At 39.7% G+C, this 25,503-nt stretch overlaps 1 protein-coding gene across 1 annotated transcript; it reads left to right on the top strand.

Annotated features, from left to right (window-relative positions):
• Nucleotides 1–1,096: 1,096 nt before the first annotated feature.
• On the top strand, nt 1,097–17,038 carry LOC310723734 (endonuclease domain-containing 1 protein-like). Its single transcript, XM_083537155.1, has 2 exons — nt 1,097–1,430; nt 15,758–17,038. Exons 1-2 carry the CDS (start codon nt 1,098–1,100, stop codon nt 16,382–16,384), a joined length of 960 nt encoding a protein of 319 aa, XP_083393281.1. The 5' UTR covers nt 1,097; the 3' UTR covers nt 16,385–17,038.
• Nucleotides 17,039–25,503: the final 8,465 nt, after the last annotated feature.

Here is a 25,503-nt window from a genome sequence, read left to right as displayed (position 1 = left end):
TGCAGAATTCAATTCTAACCCTAACCCTAAAGTGAAAACCAAACATAAGCAAGAAAGAAGACACAATTCCTCACAATTTGGGTCAAACATTGAAAAGTAGCAGAAGTAGAACTTCTGAAAAACACTTCTAAGAAGATTTCTTGAGTGCTTTTTAGAGTTCCACAAAAACACTATGTGAATAGGTTCACAAAAGCTTTTGTCTTTTGCATCTTCTGTACATGCACCTCATCACATGCACAAAGTTTTACTGGACCTTATTAGCCACACATGTCTGATCAAGTCTTTGCATGTGTAAAATATAGTGTGTCTAGGTCATGTGCAGTGATGTTTGGGCAAAGTGATGTGCAGGAACTCAGATCTCCCGTCATAAATTAAGCATAGAAAGAAGTAACATTTACATAAAGCAGGGACTGTCTCTCAAAATAACTCACATTCTGGCCATCACTCACACTCAACAGCTGTAGCCGCACCACCTGCTGCACCACACGCATAGACAAACCCCACGTGTGACTAGCTATGCAGTCTCTGGTGGGATTTTTTTTTTGTTAATGATAGCATATGTTCAGTGATTAATGAATGTACAAGCAGGATGTATTGAACTGTATTGTTTAATGTTTATTTTTTTATATATATTATGCATAGTATTGTACATTCAGACTTTTACATATTTTGTTATGTATGTTGCATAACAACTGCTCACTTTTACAACTCTTAGATATTTTATTTATTGCTGAATTCATGCTAATTCAACCTGTTACCCTAAAGTGAAAGCCAAACATAAGCAAGAAAGAAGACACAGTTCCTCACCATTCGGATCAAACTTTAAAAAGTAGCAGAAGTGAAACTCTAAGATTTCATAAGACTCCTCTAAGATTTCATAAGAGGTTCCTAGAGTTCCACAAAAAACACTACGAGGGAAGTTTCAAAAAAGCTTTTGTCTTTTGCATGTTCTGTACATGCACCTCATCACATGCACAAAGTTTTTCTGGACTTCATTAGAACTGACAATTCATTGGTCCACATTATGTTCCTCATTTCTCCATTTGTAGTCACACCCACAAAGGAAAATCATGATATTTTATGTATTTAAAGCAGACATGCTGCTGGTACCCCTGCTCTGTAAAACGAGACCTAACTGCAGACCATGTTTCTTCTGTTTGCTTACGTCTATTGTGCTACGAGCACTTACAAGTGAGGCAAAAGTTGTTAATGACTTTAGTGAGTGTAGTCAATATTTTTACAAAGGTACAGAACCAAGTGGGATGAATCAGAATGTCAAAAAATTCTGCCAGATGTTAGAATTTCAATATCCCTCGTATGCTACACTTTACTCGGTTCATCACAAAATTCCCTTGTACAGTGCATATACGCTTGATGATGGATGCTCAGCTAAAGAAGGATCAACCCCTTCATGGCACATAGAGCCACAGGTAATGTGTTTTGCTGCATAACAAAATCGCCTACTAATATTATTTTATTATAAAGTATTAATTAGCTTTTTATGCTCCGCATAATATAATGCAATGAGGTTAAATTAAGTATTAAGATGCCTCTATTCGGTCACCTTACAGTTTACAGTTTGAGCACATACTAATGCATTTATTAAACCAAAGATAGAACATTATGTAAAAATGAAATAAATTCTAACATAATATTTCTTATTTCAGATTTCAGATTTCAGTTATCTCATATCAATCAACCCTGCATGGCCCTGGAGAGTGCATTTGACAAAAATATTATAAAGAGAAAGTAAGCCATCAGCAATGACTACAGTGAAACAGGATATGATCGTGGACACCTGAACCCTAATAGTTTTCAATGCGATCATCAGGCAACATTTACACTGACCAATGCGGCACCTATGAATGCGTGCTTTAACTTTTTCCTTTGGCTATATAGGAAAAAAACAGCCAGAAACCAGCATAATCCCAATGAGAGTTTCAAACTTAAATATTAAGTTGAGTGAACTCTATTAATCATTAGGTCAAAGGTAAATAAAAATTTTTGTTAAGGATTGTTATGCTGATAATGTTAAATCTGAGAAAGCTGTAAAGTTGTTTTTATCTAAACTGCCAGAGAAACAAAGACTCAAGATGACCTCATATGTGCTAAATACATTTAATGCAGTCAAAAGAATGAGTGGCAGTGACAATGACAGCCCTCAATATGAGGTGACTGGGATGAGCACAATAATTAGAAGTAAAAGTTTATACAGTTATTCCACTATGGCAGAAGAACTGAAGTATTTGGAAAGTGCTTGTCTTATAACTACTGCTAAAAAGGGGATGTTTAATGCTGAAAAGACTGAACTCAGAAAAAGAGATGTGTTTGAGCAGTCTGAATCTGTTGAATGCCAGCTTGTCCCAGAGAAATCTGTTGCTGGATGGCAGACTGCAGCTGATGGCTCACTTTGCCAGGAGGTCTCAGACAATAGTTTTGAGTTGTTTTAGTTGTAAATGCACCACAAAAAGCAATGCTGCTCTTCTCCATGACAGTATAGGAAAGAACAAAAGAGCTACTTGTGTTACTCAGGTCCGAGACTGATACAGTGCTCACCCCAATACTCACTCATCACATATAAGGGCGAGATGTGCGAAGCTAATAAACCCTGCGCCACATACGGTTATGACTACTACTGGTGTTGGAAAGCCTCTGGGTCTTGGGACTACTGCAGCCCTCCTCTGTGGCAAAGTAAGGCTAAAGATGGGAATTACTGCTGCAACAACCACGCCTGTGCCAAATATGATAAAAGCAAGCCGTATTGCTACACTGATTATGACAATGACGAAAAACCATGTTGCATTTCTGATGACTGTTTCTCTGCTGTGAATGGGAAAATCTGCAAATCTGATTATCCATGTGGTTACCATGGCTATAAATACATGTGGTGCTATACTACTGATGACAAATGGGAATACTGTTGCGAAAACTGTTGACATTATTTGGTTTACAATGTTTTTTTAATTTGTATTTTAACGTTTTACATTTATTACTAAACTAGAATGAAGTGTATGTAGTTTTATTTCAAGTTTTATCTTGACTGTACCTGTAACAGATACTGACCAAAAACCATTATGACATACATATCCTTATGAAAATAAAAGCAGATTAAAATGACTTTTTCAGATTATTTCATACATAAAAACCAAACCCTTTTGGTTTAAAAAAATAAAAATAATACATTTTAATCTTAAAAAAAAAGTGATCAAAAGTGAAAAACTATTTATTAAATCTCTCATTCTACAGAATGAAATGATTTTATTAAAGCACAATAGAAAAAATAGAGAGTAGAGCACTTAAGGAAGTCCAATGTCCAAACTTTACATAAAGTGGAATTCAAAGTCCCCTCCTTGAACTGCCACCTTAACGTGGTGGAGGGGTTTGAGTACCCGAATGACCCTAGGAGCTATGTTGTCCGGGGCTATATGCCCTGGTAGGGTCTCCCAAGGCAAACAGGTCCTAGGCGACGGGTCAGACTAAGAGCGGTTCAAAAACCCTTATGAGAAAAAAACACATCAAGGACCGTGATGTCCGGTGAATGAAAGGGTCGTTTCCCTGCGCCTACAGGTCGGGGATAGGTCTCTCACTTTCGTGTGTGCCTACGGGCCAAACGGCAGTGTAGAGTACCCGGCCTTCTTGGGGTCTCTGGGAGGGGTGCTGGACAGTGCTCCGACTGGGGACTCCGTCGTTCTACTGGGAGAGTTCAATGCCCACGTGGGCAGCGACAGTGACACCTGGAGGGGCGTGATTGGGAGGAACGGCCCCCCTGATCTGAACCCGAGCGGTGTTCAGTTATTGGACTTCTGTGCGGCCGATAGTAGAACCTCGGATTCAGGAGGAACAGTGTGGTTTTCGTCCAGGCCGTGGAACACTGGACCAGCTATATACCCTCTACAGGGTGCTGGAGGGTTCATGGGAGTTTGCCCAACCAGTCCACATGTGTTTTGTGGATTTGGAAAAGGCATTCGACTGTGTCCCTCGTGGCGGCCTTTGGAGGGTGCTCCGGGAGTAAGGGGTCCGGGGCCCTTTGCTAAGGGCTGTCCGATCCCTGTACGACCGAAGCAGGAGCTTGGTTCGCATTGCCGGCAGTAAGTCAGACTTGTTTCCGGTGCATGTTGGACTCCGGCAGGGCTGCCCTTTGTCACCGGTTCTGTTCATAGTTTTTATGGACAGAATTTCTGGGCGCAGCCAGGGGCCGGAGGGTGTCCGGTTTGGTGACGGCACGATTTCATCTCTGCTCTTTGCAGATGATGTTGTCGTGTTGGCTTCATCAGACCAGGACCTTTAGCATGCACTGGGACGGTTTGCAGCCGAGTGTAAAGCGGCTGGGATGAGAATCAGCACCTCCAAATCCGAGGCCATGGTCCTCAGTCGGAAAAGGGTGGCTTTCCCACTTCAGGTTGGTGGATAGCTCCTGCCGCAAGTGGAGGAGTTTAAGTATCTTGGGGTTTTGTTCACGAGTGAGGGAAGGGTGGAACGGGAGATTGACAGACGGATCGGTGCAGCTTCTGCAGTAATGCGGTCGATGTACCGGTCTGTCGTGGTGAAGAAAGAGCTGAGCCGCAAGGCAAAACTCTCGATTTACCGGTCAATCTACGTTCCTACTATGGTCATAAGCTCTGGGTCATGATCGAAAGGACAAGATCCCGGATACAGGCGGCCGAAATTTGTTTTCTCCGCAGGGTGGCTGGGCGATCCCTTAAAGATAGGGTGAGAAGCTCGGTCACTCGGGAGGAGCTCAGAGTAGAGCCGCTGCTCCTTCACATCGAGAGGGGTCAGCTGAGGTGGCTCGGGCATCTGTTCCGGATGCCTCCTGGATGCATTCCTGGGAAGGTGTTCCGGGCGCGTCCCACTGGGAGGAGACCCCGGGGAAGACCTAGGACACGCTGGAGAGACTATGTCTCCCGGCTGGCCTGGAAACGCCTCGGTGTCCCACCGGAAGAGCTGGAAGAAGTGTCTAGGGAGAGAGAAGTCTGGGCATCTCTGCTTAGACTGCTGCCCCCGCGACCCGGCCTCGGATAAGCGGGAGAAGATGGTATGGTATGGTATGGTATGGAATTCAAAGTTTGAATCAACTACAAACTATTGCTACTTACTTACAAAGCCCTAAATGTTTTAGCTCCCATGTATCTATTCAGTCTTCTAACACACTACTATCCGTAACGCCCTTTGAGATCTGAAAACTAAAAACTGAATCGAAAAAATTAAGTGGTAGCAAGATGAGAACAAACTCAAACAAACTTAAACTATCAGTGTCAGATGGGTATCTGGTTGAATCCTATATAGATCCTTACTCTTTATATAAGCACATAATATATAGAATAATGTGTTTTATAAATACATATAGCTATTATACAAAAATATTTATTGACAGTTTGTTCTTGCTATGCAGAGCATGTATGCTATGGTTAGTTACAAACACAACAGAATGCTTTGGAATTAATGCAGATTCAGATTAATGTTAAATTAATCTAAAGTTCTTAAAGATTAAAGAATTGTAAACTAATTCATGAGGAAGCTGAAATACTATGAAACAGGAAATATGAACCAGAATAAGAAACATGCTTATGTATTAAAAAGTCCAATCAATTCACATATTCATAAACTCATTTTTCAAAAAAAACCAAAAAACGGAAAGGGTTACATTACTGTAGCTTTTATAACTTGTACTTGAAATTTAGTCATTAAAAGAGTTTAAATTAATTGCACACATTAAAAGTGTGCATGTGTGCTTGGACAAACAGTGGTGCTCAGTGATAAGGAAAAAATCAAGATCAGACTGATTGTTGGAAATTAGTGATTAGTGAGGAACGTTGGCTGAAGCAAACAGAACTTGTATAACCAGCAGCTGCTATGAGAGCTGGATAGGTATATCATTAGAAGTATATAAAATAAACACACATCAAGTACTGGTACTTACATGCCAGAAGTCACATAATGGTAAGAGAGCAGGTGCTGGGGACTTACAGTATGTGGCTGTTATCAGGGACTGGTAGAATTCACTGGCTACGTTTACTTTACACAGGTCACCTATCAGTATTATCTATGACACTGAATAGTTAAACATATTAAACGCATTTTAAAAAACACATTATAAACTGTTTACTTTCCTATAATATCACTGTATAATATTCCCTGTAATCCCCAACCCACTATACAGTTGAAGCTAATGAAATGTGACTAATCCAAACTAATATACTTAATGCAATTAAGTAGTTTAGTTTAATATAATGTGCCAGATGATAACATCTTGGAATTAAAAGTTTATCAGTTTTGGCATCGAAATTCAGTGAATTCTTTAAATCAGCTACCCGATCATATAAGTTTATTGAATAAATGTTTTAACGGTTGCCTTAAATTATAGACTACATGGTTGAAATGTAAGCCACCCATGTCTTCAGGATTTATTGAGTGTCTGGGTCTGTAAAATAAAATGTGTCTAGGTCACGTGATGTCATAATGTTGTCCTACATTCCAGGCCCTCAGATGCATCTCCTGTCATTAATTAGGCATAGAAAGCAACAACATTTACATAAAGCATGGACTGTCTCACAAAATAACCTAAATTCTGGCCCTCACACAGACTTGAAAGCTGCAAACGCACCACCTGCTACATCACCCACTGCACCACCACTGCACCACCCGCATAGACAAATCCCACGTGTGACAAGTTTTGCAGTCTCTGATGTCTTTTTTTAATGACAGCATAGGTTCAGGAATTCATAAATGTACAAGCAGGATGTGTTGAATTGTATTGTTTAATGTTTATTGTTTTATATATCATGAATATTATTGTACATCCAAACTTTCACATATTTTATGTATGTTGCATAACAACTGCTCTCTTTTACAAGTCTTAGACATTTAATTTATTGCTGAGTTCATGCTAACAGTTCCTCACCATTTGGGTCAAACTTTAAAAAAAAGCAGAAGTGAAAGATTTCTTAAGAGCTTCTTAGAGTTCCACAGAAAATACTATGTGGGTAGTTTCACAAAAGCTTTTGTCTTTTGCCTCTTTTGTCTTTTGCCTCATTATCAGCAACGATGACAAATCACCTTACAGCGTGACAGCGTGGTGTGCCACCAACAACCTGACCCTCAACGCCATGAAGACTAAAAAACTCATTGTGGACTTTTGGAAATCTAACAGCAGGAGACACTTCACAGTCTACATCAATGGAACTTCAGCTCTGGTTAGGAAGGCACACCAACACCTGTACTTCTTGAGAAGTTTTAAGAAAGCTCATCTGACCCCTGGTTTTCTGAGATTTTACCGCTACATAATCGAGAGCATCCTGACCAACTCCATCACTCTATGTTATGAAGGCTCCACTGTGTGTGATCGAAAAGCCCTGCGAATGGTAGTCAAAACCACTCAGCACAACACTGGTACGCAACTGCCTACCATTGAGCACCTTTACCACAGCAGATGTCTGCGCAGAGCTCACATAATCATCAAGGACTCCTCACATCCCAGTCACACTATTTAACTACCTTCCATCAAGAAGGAGATACAGAACATACACAGAACCAACAGCTTTTTTCTATCAACATCACCCTACTGAACTCATTAGATCGCTGTATAAACACTGTATATAACTTCTGTACAGTTTTACATACAATATATATATATATATATATATATATATATATATGTGTGTGTGTGTGTGTGTGTGTGTGTGTGTGTGTGTGTGTGTGTGTGTGTGTGTGTGTGTATATACAGTATATATATATATATATATATATATACAGTTATGTTCAAAATAATAGCAAAGTCCCTCTGTTAAAAAAAAGGCATGTGCAGAAGAGGTTACAATTTGCCAAAGAACACATCAACTGGCCTAAAGAGAAATGGAGGAACATTTTGTGGACTGATGACAGTAAAATTGTTCTTTTTGGGTCCAAGGGCCACAGACAGTTTGTGAGACGACCCCCAAACTCTAAATTTCAAGCCACACTACACAGTGAAGACAGTGAAGCATGGTGGTGCAAGCATCATGATATGGGCATGTTTCTCCTACTATGGTGTTGGGCCTATTTATTGCATACCAGGGATCATGGATCAGTTTGCATATGTCAAAATACTTGAAGAGGTCATGTTGCCTTATGCTGAAGAGGACATGCCCTTGAAATGGTTGTTTCAACAAGACAATGACCCCCAACACACTAGTAAACGAGCAAAGTCTTGGTTCCAAACCAACAAAATTAATGTTATGGAGTGGCCAGCCCAATCCCCAGACCTTAATCCAATCGAGAACTTGTAGGGTGATATCAAAAATGCTGTTTCTGAAGCAAAACCAAGAAATGTAAATGAATTGTGGAATGTTGTTAAAGAATCATGGAGTGGAATAACAGCTGAGAGGTGCCACAAGTTGGTTGACTCCATGCCACACAGATGTGAAGCAGTTTTAAAAAACTGTGGTCATACAACTAAATATTAGTTTAGTGATTCACAAGATTGCTAAATCCTAGAAATAAAAATGTTTGTACAAAATAGTTTTGAGTTTGTACAGTCAACGGCATACACTGCTATTTTTTTGAACACACCCCTTTCAACTAATTGCCCAATTGCACAGCCTTACGAGCGTGCATATCATGAATGATGGGTCTTGTTTGTTTTCTGAGAATCTACTGCACCTACTGGTAACTTGTTTGTCACGTAGCAATAAAAAATATACTAAAAACCTGGATTAATCTGGTTTGTCACATTGTACTGCTATTATTTTGAACAAAACTGTATATATTACATGCTGTACTTATACTTACATTTTTATCTGCACTTATCAATTTGCACAATTGCTACTATTTGCATTTCTGGTAGATGCTAAACAGCATTTCGTTGCTGTGTACATCATGATATTTTATGTATTTAAAGTACAAATGCTACTGGTACCCCTGCTCTGTAATATGATACTGTCATGCGGATATGGAGGCGGAAGCCGAAGTAGCAGCAAATAAAGTTTTATTCAAACAGAAACTAGGCGGGGCCAACACAAATACCTGCTGCAAAAAAAGGATTAACCTGGTGGTGCGCTTTAAAAGCGCGGCCCACAATGTCCTGAACTGACGAGAGGCAGTCCGTAAATAAAGTCCATAACACCAGAAGCGATACCGGGAGGATCGGTGTTAGTGTTAAAACTGTTTTCACACTATCTCACACACATTCCTTTGTCCGTTCATTGTCTATAGGATTTTTACGATGTTAGTCTGTAAGGTAAACAGAGAGTCTTATCTGGGCTCACAAATCTCGGACTGGTATATCCTCTAGTCTAAACAGGAAAACGACTTTAGGTCAGCTTTCTCCCCAATATGTGTGTGCGTGTTCGTGTGTGTGTGTGCGTGGACTGTATCATCCTGTGTATAAATACGTGTCTGCCACCTGCAATAAACTGAAGAGAGAAAACATTGCTACATTCTGTGTGCTGTGTATTTCTTCTTCCCTGATATCAGAAAGGCACTACGGAGCATCACAGGTCGTATGGAAAATCTCTCCAAGTTTCGTTTGGGCATGATAAAAATCTAACAGTTTTGGTGTCAGAAGTGGGATACTTTCCGACAATATCCAGAGGGAGATCACGCATCAAGGTAGAATTTTATGTATTCCCTTGTTTACGGTGATTGTCCCGTTTGCCAGCTAATAGGGCTGCATGTGTGTTCGTGTCTTGGTTATGCATTAATTGTTTAATTAATGATAATTTCCTTTGGTGGGATGATTTCGTCGCGACATGGTTTTCCTCACCTTAGATGTAAGATGCAAGATTAGAAGACGTTTTTTACGGTCTGTCTAATATAGGCGATATTGTCTAAAGTATCCAAAAGAATCCACGATAATTTTTATATGCCCGAAAAAAATTAAAAAATAATAATAAATAAAAAAAATAAAGTCAGAGAATAGAGAAAAGAAACTAAAGAAAAACGGACATTTTGAAAAGACTAACATTTTTCAAAACACTTCAATCTTGTTTTGGCTTTAAAGTCTATTTTTTTCTCCTAACTTACAAAATTTGTGATCCAATTGAAGAGACTGGATTACCTTTTTGTTGGAAGACTGTGATCTCCCTGGTGCCTGCGCAGCTGTATTGTCTGAGTGTTATGTGTTGTGTGTATTGTCTGAGTGTTATGTGTTGTGTGTATTGTCTGAGTGTTATGTGTTTTGTGTATTGTCTGTGTATTAAGTGTTGTGTGTCTGTTCTTTGTTCTGTGTAAAGATGATGGGTCATAACATTTCTCGCTTACTGCCGGAAGAAAATCCCAAAGATTTTAATTGTGCTGGTTTTTGGACTAATCCTCATTTAGATCATTTGGCATTATGGAGTGAAATTGTGTCACATCTAGATACTTTTCCATAGAGATTTACATGCTGCTAGAGGTTTCTGCTTCAGGTTAAGTTAACCCTTTATGCTCTGCACTGCAACAGGAAGTGGTGCATTCCAGCACTAAACTCAAGGAGGAGGTCCTAGGAAAAAGGGGAAGTTCATCTATTAGGGAATAGATAGAGTTCCAATTTCATGTCCTGTAACTCACCTTTTGCCTGTGGTGATGCCGACTGGTACAAATTTATATCATAGCTTACAATAATTCAAAAGTCGCCTTTAAACCTTTAAGGAAGAGATATGATGCACAAAATGGGAATGGAAATTCTGTTTTTTGAAACCAATGTCTCACTGTTTCTCCTTCTGTCCTCATGCTCTCAACCGAGCCACAGAGGTCCTGCCTGATGAACCAAGTTTAGGTGAAGTTAACCCTAAATTATGGGCCTCTCACAAAGATGAGGCAGGTTTAATCCAGGTAAAACCGTATCATCCACTCATGAAAACACACCATCCAATTTTTGTTAAACAATATCTATTGTCGAAAGAGAAGAATGTTGGCATTGCTCCAGTTATTGACAAATTATTGTCACAAGGTAATTTGATCGAGACACATTCACCGTATAACACACCGATTAATCCCGTCTTGAAGGCAGATAAAAAATGCTGGAGGCCAACACAAGATTTACGTGAGATTAATAAATTAGTTGTTCTGTTAGCTCCTTTGGTGCCCGATGTAGCTACCATTGTTAACTCTATACCAGCGACTCACGAATTTTTTATCTTTGTTCTGCTTTTTTCAGTGTCCCTTTGGCTTCAGAGACGCAGACGCTTTTCGCTTTTACCTATAGGAGACGTCAATTCACCTGGACACGTCTTCCTCAAGGCTTTGTTGACTCGCCAGCCGTATTCTCCGCTGTAGTGCACTGAACTTTGGCTGATATACACGTAGTGGTACGGCTGCGGGGATCCTAGCCCAGGAACACGGTGACAGATATCGCCCTGTTGCGTATCTTTTCAAATCTTTAGACAACATAGCACAGGGGTTGCCTTCGTGCTTGCGTGCAGTGGCTGCTGCTTCTCTGATGGTCCGAGATGCTGAGAAAACGGTGATGTCACATCCTTTGATACTGTACACCTCGAATCAGGTAACAGCTATTTTACACAACCTCAACAAGCAACATATGACAGCACAACGTAGATCTGGTTATGAAACTACGCTCTTGGTAACGGAAAACTTAACTATTACGCGTTCAGCTGTAGTAGCTCTGCGTGATCTGCTAGACGATATTGACGTAGATGGTTTTGATGATGCGCATGATTGCCTTAGACAAATTGAACGTGAGACCTCTTGTAGGCCCGATCTTTTAGATACGGCCCTGGAAGAGGGGGATTGCTTATATGTAGATGTTCATGTTCAGAACCTTCTAGTGTGTATTTATGTGGATATGCGGTTGTAAGATTACCTGATGTAATAGATGAAGCTAAATCGTTACCATACACATTGGCACAAGCTGCAGAATTGGTCACACTTAGTGACTTTATACACTGATTCTAAGTATGCTTATGGTGTTGTGCATGATTTTGATGAAACATGGAAGCAAAGAGATTTTAAAACAGCTGATGGAAAGCCCATAGCACATTTTAATCTCATAGGCAACTTATTAAAAGCTGTTCAACTCCCTGCCAAAGTGGCCATAGATTTTACACATATGCCACCTGTAGGAAATTTGAGATACCTGTTGGTTATAGTTGACAGATTCAGTAAGTGGCCAGAAGCATTTGCATGTACGACAGAGAATGCTAAAACTGTTGTCAAAATATTAACAAAAGAGATCATATCTAGGTTTGGTATTCCTAGTGTGATTGAAAGTGATAATGGCACACCTTTTGCTTCGAAGGTAAGACAACTTTTGGCTATAAGTTTAGCAATTGATTGTTATTTTAATATTCCCTATCACCCACAGTCAGCTGGAGTGGTAGAGAGAACAAACAGAACCATTAAGCGTATTACTAAAGCCTGCATTAAAACAGGCCAAAATTGACTGTTGTTCTCCCGGTAGTACTCACAGAAATGAAAATAACCCTATCTTTAACAAAACTAACCCTATCTCTAACAAAACTAATCCTTTGAAAGTTTTATGTTCTAACCTTTCATGAACCCATGGGTCAGGGGACGCACTGGCATTTCTTTCTTAGGTAACCTGGAAGTGTTGGTGGACGACTACGTTTCTGCCCTGGTTGAGAAATTGAATTCTATCAGTGTTGACGTTTCACTAACTCTTCCTCTGCCCACAGATAAGCCAACACACCCTTTTGTGCCTAATCAGCAGGTCCTGATAAGACGTCTGAAGCCCATCAAGGTCAGTGAACCGAAGTATCTGGGTCCAGCGACTGTTCTAGCTGTAACCAGAACTGGAGTTCTGACTGATTATCAGCCACAGTTGATACACGCAAGCAGGATCAAAACAGCACCTATTTAATCTATGCATTAATTGGTTTGTTGGCCTAAGAAGCCAGCCTAAGTGAGTGTTCAGGGCTGAAACAGTTGAGAGCCCACAGAAAGATCTTTTCTTTTTAGTAGAAAGGAGGCCACCTCCGGGGTGAAGATCAAACTCACTTGACTGGTTAGTTTAGCGTACCCTGATACCCGCTCTAGGTCTAAATTCTATAACTATATGTGCATAGATGTAACTAGACTCCAAACTTTTTTATTCTCTTTGAATACATTATTCAGAGAAGAAACTGTTATGTATACCTTATATCACTGATTATAGACATACTATACAAACAATGAGAAACAATGGTCTCATGATGTCTTGGAGAACGTGAAACAACTGCTGAACAAAGTTTTTGGAAAAGATTAAGAATTTGTTTACGAGTGTTGAACACTATTTTGTTTTAGGAATTATTCTTGTATGTTTTTGGAATTGTACTATGTATGTTGATGACGATGGTAAGACAGGCCATAAAGGCCTCGATTTGAGTGGTGATGATGAAGGATTATTTGCATGTAGGGAAAGAATGAAATGGAATCTGTATGTTTTTGTTTGTCTTTATCTTTCAATTCGCAGTTTCTGTTCCAAGGATGAACAGCCTATGTTTTGGTGTGTGATGCTAAATCATAAATGATTTAAAGTGGCCATTGTTAGTGTTAAAACTGTTTTCACACTATCTCACACACATTCCTTTGTCCGTTCAGTGTCTATAGGATTTTTACGATGTTAGTCTGTAAGGTAAACAGAGAGTCTTATCTGGGCTCACAAATCTCGGACTGGTATATCCTCTAGTCTAAACAGGAAAACGACTTTAGGTCAGCTTTCTCCCCAATATGTGTGTGCGTGTTCGTGTGTGTGTGCGCGTGTTCGTGTGTGTGTGCGTGGACTGTATCATCCTGTGTATAAATACGTGTCTGCCACCTGCAATAAACTGAGGAGAGGAAACATTGCTACATTCTGTGTGCTGTGTATTTCTTCTTCCCTGATATCAGAAAGGCACTACGGAGCATCACAGGTCGTATGGAAAATCTCTCCAAGTTTTGTTTGGGCATGATAAAAATCTAACAATCGGGAAAGCAAAGAGTCCGAGACGAATGGTTAGTAGCGGGGAAAAGCACACATGACAACACCGTCCGACATAACCTGCACACACCGACAGGAGCAAACATGTACATACAATAAAGGACCGGGAGTGTGTGTAAAGTGAGTGTTCATATAGGCGGTGTAATGAGTGTGTAGATGAGAGTCAGGTGTGTGTGGTTAGTACGACGGCAAGGAGCTCCTTTTTTCGGGCCGGGCGCGCACGGGAGACATAGCAGGGTGCTCCCTGACAGATACCTCTCATGCTATGCATCAAATTTAAATACAGAAATTTCACATTTAATTGACACAAATCAAATATCTGCTCCAAACATTTCCTGAAATCTTCCCTAAAATGTAACCCCTGGTTAAATGCAATGGCAACAGAAAACATGAATGGTTATCAAATCACTAGAAACCCTACAGTAAAATTATCTTCCTCTGTGCTCTGTTAGAATGTGTTCCTCTAATGCAGATGATTAGATGTTTATTTATTTGCACTGTAAGCCATGAGGTCCTGCTCTTTCCAGTCTTTGCTCTTTAAATAAGTTAAATAAGTTGGCAGCATATTGATTGTAGGAGCCTAAATTAGACGCTTGCCAAAACCTCACGCTGAACACGAAAAACCAAGAAGTTGTGCACTTGTGCATGAGCGTGTGTATTTTTATGTGTGTGTATATGTGTACAGTATAAGAGAGAGAGAGAGAGAGAGAGAGAGAGAGAGAGTGAGTAAAAAAGGTGAGAGAGAGGCACCATCATCTTAACAGAGTTATATTTTGAGATGTTTCGATAAAGCCACCCATGTCTTCAGGATTGAGTCTTCAGAGTCTTTGCATGTGTAAAATAAAATGTGTCTAGGTCATGTGCAAAGTGATGTCGTCCTACATTCCAGGCTCTCAAATCTCCCATCAAAAATTAGGCATAGAAGGCCATCACACACACTCAAGAGCTGCTGCTGCACCACTTGCTGCACCATAGACCAACCTCACCTGTGACAAGCTTTGCAATCTCTGTATTTTTTTTAATGATAGCATGTTCAGGGATTAATGAATGTACAAGCAGGATGTGTTGAATTTTATTGTTTAATGTTTATATAACTATAAACATTAAACAATACAATTCAACACATCCTGCTTGTACATTCATCAATTGTGAAATCAATTGTCGGTTCTAATGAAGGACAGAAAAACTTTGCGCAATGTGTTTTTTTGAGGAGTTTAACAAAAAAACACATTGCGCAAAAGTTTTTCTGTCCTTCATTAGATCTGACAATTGATTTGTCCACATTATGTTCCTCATTTCTCTGTTTGTCATCACACCCACAAAATACATGATATTTTATGTATTTATAGCAGACATCCTGCTGGTAGCTCTGCTCTGTAATATGAGACCCAACTGCAGACCATGTTTCTTCTAAGTGTAGTGAGTATTTTTACCAACGCACAGAACCAAGTGGGATGGATCAGAATGCCAAGAAAATCTGCCAGATGTTGGAAAATGAAGGTCATTATTATGCTACACTTTACTCGGTTCATCACAAAATTCCGTTGTACAGTGCATATACTCTTGACCCTGACTGCTCGTCTACGGATCAACAAAGATCAACCTTTCCATGGCACATAGAGCCACAGGTAATGTGTTTTGCTGCCTAACAAAATCTTTTACTAATATTTTTTTTTTATAAAGTATTAATTAGCTTTTTCATGCTCCTCATAATATAATGCAAGAAGGTTAAATAAAATATTAAGCTGTCTCTAATTAGTCACTTTACAGTTTAAAGTTTGAGCACATACTGATGCATTTATTAAACCAAAGATAGAACATTATGTAAAAATGAAATAAACTCTTAACATAATATTTCTTCTATAGATTTCTGATATCAATCAACTCTGCATGGCCCTGGAGAGTGCATTTGACAAAAATATTCTAAAGAGAAAGCAAGCCATCAGCAATGACTACAGTGAAACAGGATATGATCGTGGACACCTGAACCCTAATAGTTTTCAATGCGATCGTAAGGCAACATTTACACTGACCAATGCGGCACCTATGGATGCGTGCTTTAACCGCATACAATGGAAGAATAGTGAGAGTAGTCTGCGGAGACTTTTAATTGATCAGCTTCGGAAGGATGAAAATAGAGCAGATGTCTACCTTGTCACAGGTACTGTACCCAATCCAAATTCAAGAATACCACAAAGGGAGAACTCTGTGGATTCTCTGAGGGTCACGGTGCCCTCGCACATCTGGACAGCTGTCTGTTATAAACACAATTCTGATGATGACGAGTCTTTTTCCTTTGGCTATATAGGAAAAAACCAGCCAGAAAGCAGCATAATCCCAATGAATGTTTTAAACTTAAATACTAGGTTGAGTGAACTTTATTCATCATCAAGTCAAGTGTCAATACAGATTTTTGTTGACGATTGTTTCGCTGGTAATGTTAAATCTGAGAAAGCTTTAAAGATGTTTGTATCTAAACTCCCAGAGTATTAAAGACTCCGGATGACCTCAGATGTGCTGAATACATATAATGCAGTCAAAAGAATAAGTGACAGCAACATTGACGGCCCTCCTGCAAAATATATGGTGACTGGGATGAGCACAATAATTAGAAGTAATAGTTTATACATTTATTCCACTTTGGCAGAAGAACTGAAGAATATGGGAAGTGCTTGTCTTATAACTACTGCTAAAAAGAGTATTTTTACTTCTGAAAAGAGTGAACTCAGAAAAAGAGATGTGTTTGAGCAGTCTGAATCTGTTGAATGCCAGCTTGTCCCAGAGAAATCTGTTGCTGGATGGCAGACTGCAGCTGATGGCTCACTTTGCCAGAAGGTCTCAGACACTGGTTTTGGTTGTGTGTGCACAACAGAAAGTGACACCAAATCATGCTGCTCTTCTCCGTGCCTGTATAGGAAAGAACAAAAGAGCTACTTGTGTTACTCAGGTCCGAGACTGATACAGTGCTCACCGCAATACTCACTCATCACATATAAGGGCGAGATGTGCGAAGCTAATAAACCCTGCGCCACATACGGTTATGACTACTACTGGTGTTGGAAAGCCTCTGGGTCTTGGGACTACTGCAGCCCTCCTCTGTGGCAAAGTAAGGCTACAGATGGGAATTATTGCCGCAACAACCACGCCTGTGCCAAATATGATAAAACTGAGCCATATTGCTACACTGAATATGACAATGACGAAAAACCTTGTTGCATTTCTGATGACTGTTTCTCTGCTGTGAATGGGAAAATCTGCAAATCTGATCATCCATGTGGTTACCATGGCTATAATTACTTGTGGTGCTATACTACTGATGACAGTTGGAATTACTGTTGCAAAAACTGTGTACATTAGTCGGTTCACAATGTTTTACGTTTTCTATTTATTACTAACCTAGAATGAAGTGTATGCAGATTTATTTCAAGTTTCATTTTGACTGTACCTGTAAGAGATACTAACCAAAAACCATTAAGACATACATATCCTTATGAAAATAAAAGCAGATTAAAATGACTTGTTTATGATTATTTCATACATAAAAAAACAAACAATTTTGGTTTAAAAAAAAAAATATATATTTTTTTTAAAGGGAATCAAAAGAGAAACACTATTTATCAAATTTCTCATTCTACAGAATGAAATTATTTTTATTAAAGCACAATAGAACAAATACATGATAACTGTTAAGATGACATTTTAAGTGACTTTCAGTGTGGCCTCTAAATAAACTGTATGTTAGAACACAACTCCATAGATAAATAGGGTGAAGTAGGGGAAACCCCCCTTCAGCATTATTTGCTGGTTGTCCTGCTTTATTAATAAACAAGCTACAGTTAGTCCAGAATGCAGCAGCCAGAGTTCTTACAAGGTCAAGAAAATATGACCATATAACTCCAATATTATCATCCCTACACTGGCTATGTAGTTTAAGTCAAGTCAAGTCAAATTTATTTCTATAGCGCTTTTAACAACAGACATTTTTTAAAAGCAGCTTTACAGAAATCAACAGTCAAGGTGAATGGTGTGCATTTATCCCTAATGAGCAGCCATGGCGACTGTGGCAAAGAAAAACTCCCTTATATGTTATGAGGAAGAAACCTTGAGAGGAACCAGACTCAAAAGGGGAACCCATCCTTATTTGGGTGATATCAAGAGTGTGATTATAAGTATTTAAAACAATACAGAATACTGGGGATTGAGAAGTAACATGAGCACTGGAGGGTACGATTCGGAGTAATGTCCTTTTTACAGACTTTTAATTTTAAAGTCATTTAATTTTATGAAAACCCTGGACTTCTAGTAGTTCCTAGAACTGAAAATTCCACTAAAGGTGATAGAACATTCTCACATTTAGCTCCTAAACCTTAGAATAGCCTTTCTGACAGTGTTCGGGGTTGAGACACACTCTCCTAGTTCAAGTGCAGATTAAAGTCGTATCTTTTTAGATAAGCCTACACATAGCACATTTCACATATCATAAATCATAACTTTGTGCTTGTTAATATAATGATCTGCAGCTATGCTAGTTCCTCTTCACTGCTTCTCTTTCTCTACCCATCACGAGGCATCCAGTTGAGCCCCCATTGTGTCTCACCTCATGAAAGTTATTAACATCCCGAACCATCTAGAGACATACCAACGCCATTTGAATCCCAAATTATGTCGAGTTTTGACTTTGGACTTCAGCTCTGTGGGTATTTTCAGCACCTGAAGATCACAATGCATGGAGCCCACTGTGCTGTGATAGGAAACACAGCACAGTGTTTGAACTGTTTGCACCAGGTTGCACACTATGCCCTTTATGTGGCTAGGATAACTTACTTTAGAATTTAACTCTGTATTTTGTATTAAGCTCTATGTTGTGTGATGTCACTCTATGTTTTTAATTTAGCTTTAGGGTTCTGGAGGAACATTGTCTCATATCACTGTGTATCTGAAATGACAATAAAACCTACTTGACGACTGATAAAAAATGATTAAATATACTGACTGACTTACTTAAGTGTTTATCAATGAATTTTTTACCTAATCAATGTGTTATGAATTTTTTTATTTTTTATTTTATATTTCATATTTCGTATTATAACACACCCCAAAGATGTGAAAAGTAATTAAAAACTACCCCATTCAGCTGCATTTACATTTACATTTATGGCATTCAGCAGACGCCCTTAAACAGAGTGACTTACAACTGAGCAGTTGAGGATTAAGGGCCTTGCTCAAAGGCCCAGCAGTAGCAGCTTGATGGTGCTGGGATTTGAATCTATGACCTTCCCATCCAGAGTCCCACCTTCGCCTTACAGCCTTTTACTTAGGTGCCGTCAATGCCTCCAGTGCCTCAACCACTGAGCTACAACATATGCGTTTGTCAGAAAAACCCTGAGAGAGAGAGAGAGAGAGAGAGAGAGAGAGAGAGAGAGAGAGAGAGAGAGAGAGAGAGAAAGAGATGCACCTACTGAACTCTTTGAAATAGCTCAAATCTGTCAGTTTAAAATGTTCTCTGATTTCAGGAACTTGTCAGAAGGTTCTGAAAAGAAAAGTATATACACAGTATGTCTGCTAATCTCTAATCTCGCATTTTTAAATCCAAAACAAACCGAATTCATCAAAGTGAAAATTTCTCAGGAGGAGAAGAAGAGTAGGAAGGAAGGAAGAGTAAGAAAGAGTAGATAGCAGTCCATGGTCGCTTCTCCTCTTTCTCTGTCTGTGCGCTCTGCAAATAGAGAGAATAATTGAGACAGGTAGAAGAGCTCTCTCCCTCTCTTTCTCTCTGTGTGTCTCTGTCGCTCTTTTTTTTGGGTGGGAGTGGTGGTATTGATGGGAAAGCGAACACTGTCACTAGTTCAGAGGATTGTTGTTCTTCCTTGGAGCACTTTTGATAGGTACTATCCACTGCAAACCAGGAACACCACACAAGACATTCTGTTTTATAGATGCTCTGACCCAGTCATCTAGACATCACAGTTCGTTTCCATGTCAAAGTCACTCAGATTTTTCTGCTCACCCATTTTCCATCAACTTTTAGATCTAATTGTTCACATGCTGCTTAATATATCCACCTCTGTTCAAGGTGCCACTTTAAAAATATAATCACTGTTATTCTCTTCACCTGGTGGTGGGTTTAAACTTATTGTTATGTGTATCTATTTTTAATGTAGAACAAATGAACATTAGAGCTCCATCCCAAGATTTTCACCATATCATTATAATTGCTTACTGACTTATAAATCCTTATAATCCTTATGTCTGGATCAGCCTCCTCCCCCAGGGTGATAACATTCTGAAGTAATCAGCACAGGCCAGAATCATAAATCAGTACATACAATGTCACAATCTTTCGATTTGTACTACACCAATGCATGGAGCATATTCCCCACACTGAGGTGTGTGTGTGTGTGTGTGTGTGTGTGTGTGTGTGTGTGTTAAACTCATAAATTACTACAAAGAAACGTGTGTGTGCAATACATGCTGGATGGTGCCCTGGCCTGAGTTGGGCGTTGGGGATATGTGCCAGCGGTGAGCGAGTGGAGGGCGGAGCCGGACAGAACGTGTGGTAAGAAACGCCTGCAGCTGAGGATGTCATCTCTTGTAAATAAAGTCTCTGGATTTGAATTGTGTTTACCTGCTTTACTGGAAACTCTTGAACCACTTTTTATACAGAACAGAACTGAACATAGGGGCTTAAAAAAATTACAAATAAATAAATAAATAAATAAACAAAATCACCAATCATTAATATAATCATATATATTTTTGAACAGGTTAAATGTCTTATAGACAGAGTTTTTTTTTTTTATATATATATATTTCACTAATGAAAAAGGTAAAAAATAGTATATTATTAGCATATTGACATTTATGAATATAAAATTTTGCTAAAATAAAAATCAGATTCATGACATAATATCTATTATTTTCTTTATAAAAACCAAAAACAACATGCTTAAAAGAAAATACTATGTTTGGGAAAATACTATTTTGTAGAAGAACTAAAATATCTTTTATCGAAATTAATTAATACAAATGTTTTTTTTTTTAATATTGTAAACCTTTCTTTTCCATTTAAAGTCTGAAAGCATTTTATCAACTCTTTAGGGTACAATTATCCTGGACATACCTTCAGTCTGTGCAAGAAGGATTCTACCTTTTAAAGATAAATCTCTTTGAAGCCATGAGTTTTATTTTATTTAAGTTTTATCTGCAACAGTAGAAAAATTTGTTGGATCTCTTACAGTAGTTTTGGGATATTTAGTTATAATCATTCCTAGATAAGGAATTCGACTTTTAACTGGGATACCACAAATGACAGTAGCGGCAAATTCTTTAACGAACATGAGTTCACATTTTTTAAATTAAGATGGAGGCCAGAAGCTTTAGAAAAAGAATTTATTCATTTTATGGCAACAGAGATCTGAGAGGCATTTCGCAGGAAAAAAGTTGTGTCATCGGCCAGCTGACTGATAATAATATGTTTTCCTGCAATTCCAATACCATTAAAAAAACTCTGTGTGATATAAGTGGCAAGAGACTGGACTGCAATAAAAAATAAATAGGAAGATATTGGGCATCCCTGTCTGATGTCTGTTTGCTATTAATAATGCTCCTCAAAAGCCAGCTTTCTTTCCTTCTTTTCTTGCTTGCTCAACCAGTGGCCATAGCTTGTTTCTCACATCCTTTAGCGCTAAGAGTCAGATCCTCCAAGATCTGTACCTTCCTCTGCTTGAGTGCAGCTGATGCTCTGGCATCCCTCGAGACTTTATCCAAGTGTGACTGAGAGATAAACTGCATGATAATGCGGCATGATCATTTTTCCTTATCCAACCGCAGACCAGGTCTGTGAGCGATATCCACCGATAAGGGAAGCTGGGCTGCGATATCTGGAGAGACTTCACTAAAGAGGTCGATTATTAATGCAACATTATCTTTCTCATTATCACACTTCCCTGTTGGCTAACAATACCTGCAGATCCTGTTAAATCCTGTAAATTATCCTCCGCATAATTTTCTCTGTGTGATATTGTTTATTATAATTACAAAAAAAGTAAAGAATTTAATTTTATAGTTAAAAATTCTTTCATCTTGATATCTTTGCAATTATTAATCCACAACTGATCCCACAAAAAAAATACAAATTTCCTCACACTTAAAACAGAAACAATTAAAACTGAAATACGAAGTTATGACCATCATAACTTTGTATTGTTGAAATACAAAGAACAATTTCGTGTTTGTGTTGAGAAGAGATGACGATATCATTAAAAGAGACTCGGCGGCGTGTCCGCAAGGAGTTTCAGCTGGTGTCTTCACCAACGGTCGATAAGGTTAATGGTAGGTACTGTAGGACCACCTTCCCTCTGTCATCACTGTCCATGAATTTAATAATCTGATATATCAGTCCTTGTTCGCCGCAAGAGTCCATTACCTCCACAACTTTGAAAGGTCCCTTCCAATGCGGCGCCAGCTTCATATGACTCTTAACAGGATTATCGAGCCACACCATAGCACCCACTATAGGGCTGATGACGAACACTTTCATCATGGTAGAGTTTTTGCCGTACATGTGCTTCCTCACTGTGCATGTGTGCTCTATTAAAGGCAGAGCACAGTCTAGTGCAGTGGTCCCCAACCTCCGGGCCGCATACCGGCACCGGTCCATGAGTCAATTGGTACAGGACTGCACAGAAAGAATACATAACTTAAATTATTTCCATTTTATTTATCTGATTCTGAATGAAATTACCGGATTCTCTCCTCCACATCTGTCTATGACTCACTCTTGATGCATGTAAAGATGCCTCGGTCACATGTCTTACCTCCATCCGCTACCTTCTTAAAGGTGCTGCTCCAGCCACTAACACATAATACATTACCGCTAAATTCAAACCACCCAAGCTAGCAAAATGAACAAAAAACAACACAGTGGATTCACGTTTATTATTATATTTAGAAAATACCAGTTTTTATGCCGATCATATCATTTTATTTTGTTGTATTTATCTGCCACACTCTAAAAGCCGGTCCATGAAAATATTGTCTGACATTAAACCGGTAGGTGAAAATATTGTGAGGCATTAATCCGGTCCCTGGCTCAAAAAAGGATGGGGACCACTGGTCTAGACAACAATGAGACACAAAATCAGCATGTGACGAAGATGATTGTGAATCAAATGCACAGACAGATACCAAAAACGTCGACAGGGACCCTTGCTTCCCGTCCATGAGTAAAGAAATATGGTGAGAATTTAGTGCTTGAGTGGGGCGAGGTGTTGTAGGCAAACGTTACATGTTTCACAAAGCTGTCCCATTCTACACCATACGTCAACAGTGTTTTTGCTAATTGATGGGTCAAAGTCCTGTTAAAACGTTCAACCATCCCATCTGACTCCGGATGATAGGGAGTAGTCGGTGTCTTTCGAATCCTAAGCATTTGACAAAGTCTATGAACAATATCCGCCTCAAACTGACGGCCTTGGTCAGGATGTTAAGCAGGGGTCACCAACATGGTTCCCACGGGCAGCAGGTAGCCCCCAAGGACCACACGAGTAGCCCACAGGCCTTTTCTAAAAATAGCTGTTTCCTACTTTGATAAATCATTGTTGATAATTATTATGAGAAAGCATTAACATGATCAGTGTCTTTACATAGATGCATATTATTAATTATTAATAATCTTCTTCTTCTTTCGGCTGCTCCCATTAGGGGTCGCCACAGCGGATCATCCGTCTCCATACCGCCCTGTCCTCTACATCTGCCTCTTTTACACCAACTACCTGCATGTCTTCCCTCACCACATCCATGAACCTCCTCCTTGGCCTTCCTATTTTCCTCCTACCTGGTGGCTCCATCCTCAGCATTCTCCTACCAATATAATTCATGTCCCTCCTCTGCACATGTCCAAACCATCTTAATCTCGCCTCCCTCACCTTGTCACCAAAACATCCTACATGCGCTGTCCCTCTAATAAACTCATTTCTAATCTTATCCATCCTCGTCACTCCCAACGAAAACCTCAACATCTTCAGCTCTGCTACCTCCAGCTCCACCTCCTGTCTTTTACTCAATGCCACTGTCTCTAATCCATACAACATCGCAGGTCTCACCACAGTCCTATAAACTTTCCCTTTCATTTTTGCAGATACCCTACTATCACAAATCACTCCTGTCACTCTTCTCCACCCACTCCACCCTGCCTGCACTCTTTTCTTCACTTCTCTAACACACTCTCCATTACTTTGCACTGTTGACCCTAGGTACCTGAATTCCTCCACCTTCTCCAGCTCTTCTCCCTGCAACCGCATCACTTCACTGCCCTCCCTCTCATTCACACACATGTACTCTGTCTTACTCCTACTGACTTTCATTCCCCTTCTCTCCAGCGCATATCTCCACCTCTCCAGGCTCTTCTCAACCTGCTCCCTACTCTCACCACAAATAACAATATCATCTGCAAACATCATAGTCCAGGGAGACTCCTGTCTGACCTCGTCCGTCAACCTGTCCATCACCACTGCAAACAGGAAAGGGCTCAGGGCCGATCCTTGATGCAGTCCAAACTTCACCCTGAACCAGTCTGTCTTTCCTACTGCACACTTCACTGCTGTCACACTGTCCTCATACATGTCATGCACCACCCTCAAATACTTCTCTGACACACCTGACTTCCTCATACAATACCACAACTCCTCTCTTGGCACTCTGTCGTATGCTTTCTCTAAATCCACAAATACACAATGCAATTCCTTCTGTCCTTCTCTATACTTCTCCATCAACATCCTCAAAGCAAATAATGCGTCTGTGGTGCTCTTCCTCGGCATGAAACCATACTGTTGCTCACAGATGGTCACCTCTTTTCTCAGCCTGGCTTCCACTACTCTTTCCCATAACTTCATGGTGTGACTGATCAACTTAATTCCCCTGTAGTTACTGCAAGACTGCACATCTTCATTATGCTTAAAGATCGGTACCAGCAAACTCCTTCTCCATTCCTCAGGCATCTTCTCACCTTCCAAAATCCTGTTAAACAATCTGGTTAAAGACTCCACTGCCATCTCTCCTAAACATCTCCACGCTTCTACCGGTATGTCATCTGGTCCAACTGACTTTCCATTCTTCATCCTCTTAATCGTTGCTCTCACTTCCTCCTTACTAATCCTATCTACATCCTGCTTCACCAACTCCACATCATCCAACCTTCTTTCTCTCTGATTTTCCTCATTCATCAGCTGCTCAAAATACTCCCTCCACCTTCTCGAAACACTCTCCTCACTATTCAACACATTTCCCTCTCCATCCTTTATTGCTCTAACTTGCAGCACATCCTTTCCATGTCTGACCTCTTCCCTAAACCTCACACTACACTCTTCCTTCTTCAGTTTCCACCAACCTTTTCTTCTTTCAGTCCTCACTCTCATCCTCTTCTTCTTTACCTTCAAAACCATCCTACAGACCACCATCCGATGCTGTCTAGCTACACTGTCCCCTGCCAACACCTTACAGTCTCCAATCTCCTTCAGGTTGCATCTCCTGCATAGCACATAGTCCACCTGTGTGCACCTTCCTCCACTCTTATACATCACCCTATGATCCTCATTCTTCTTAAAATACGTGTT

This window comes from Silurus aristotelis, assembly GCF_946808225.1.
Source record: "Silurus aristotelis genome assembly, chromosome: 3".
Taxonomy (NCBI): domain Eukaryota; kingdom Metazoa; phylum Chordata; class Actinopteri; order Siluriformes; family Siluridae; genus Silurus; species Silurus aristotelis.
Note: the sequence above shows the minus strand (reverse complement) of the source record. Positions and strands in the feature narration are given on the sequence as shown.

Bases quoted from the DNA above. Each gene is read 5' to 3' on its own strand.
- LOC310723734 (XM_083537155.1), top strand. From the start codon at position 1,098: ATGCTGCTGGTACCCCTGCTCTGTAAAACGAGACCTAACTGCAGACCA. The intron at 1,431-15,757 runs GTAATGTGTTTT...TTTCTTCTATAG, and splicing joins CATGGCACATAGAGCCACAG to ATTTCTGATATCAATCAACT.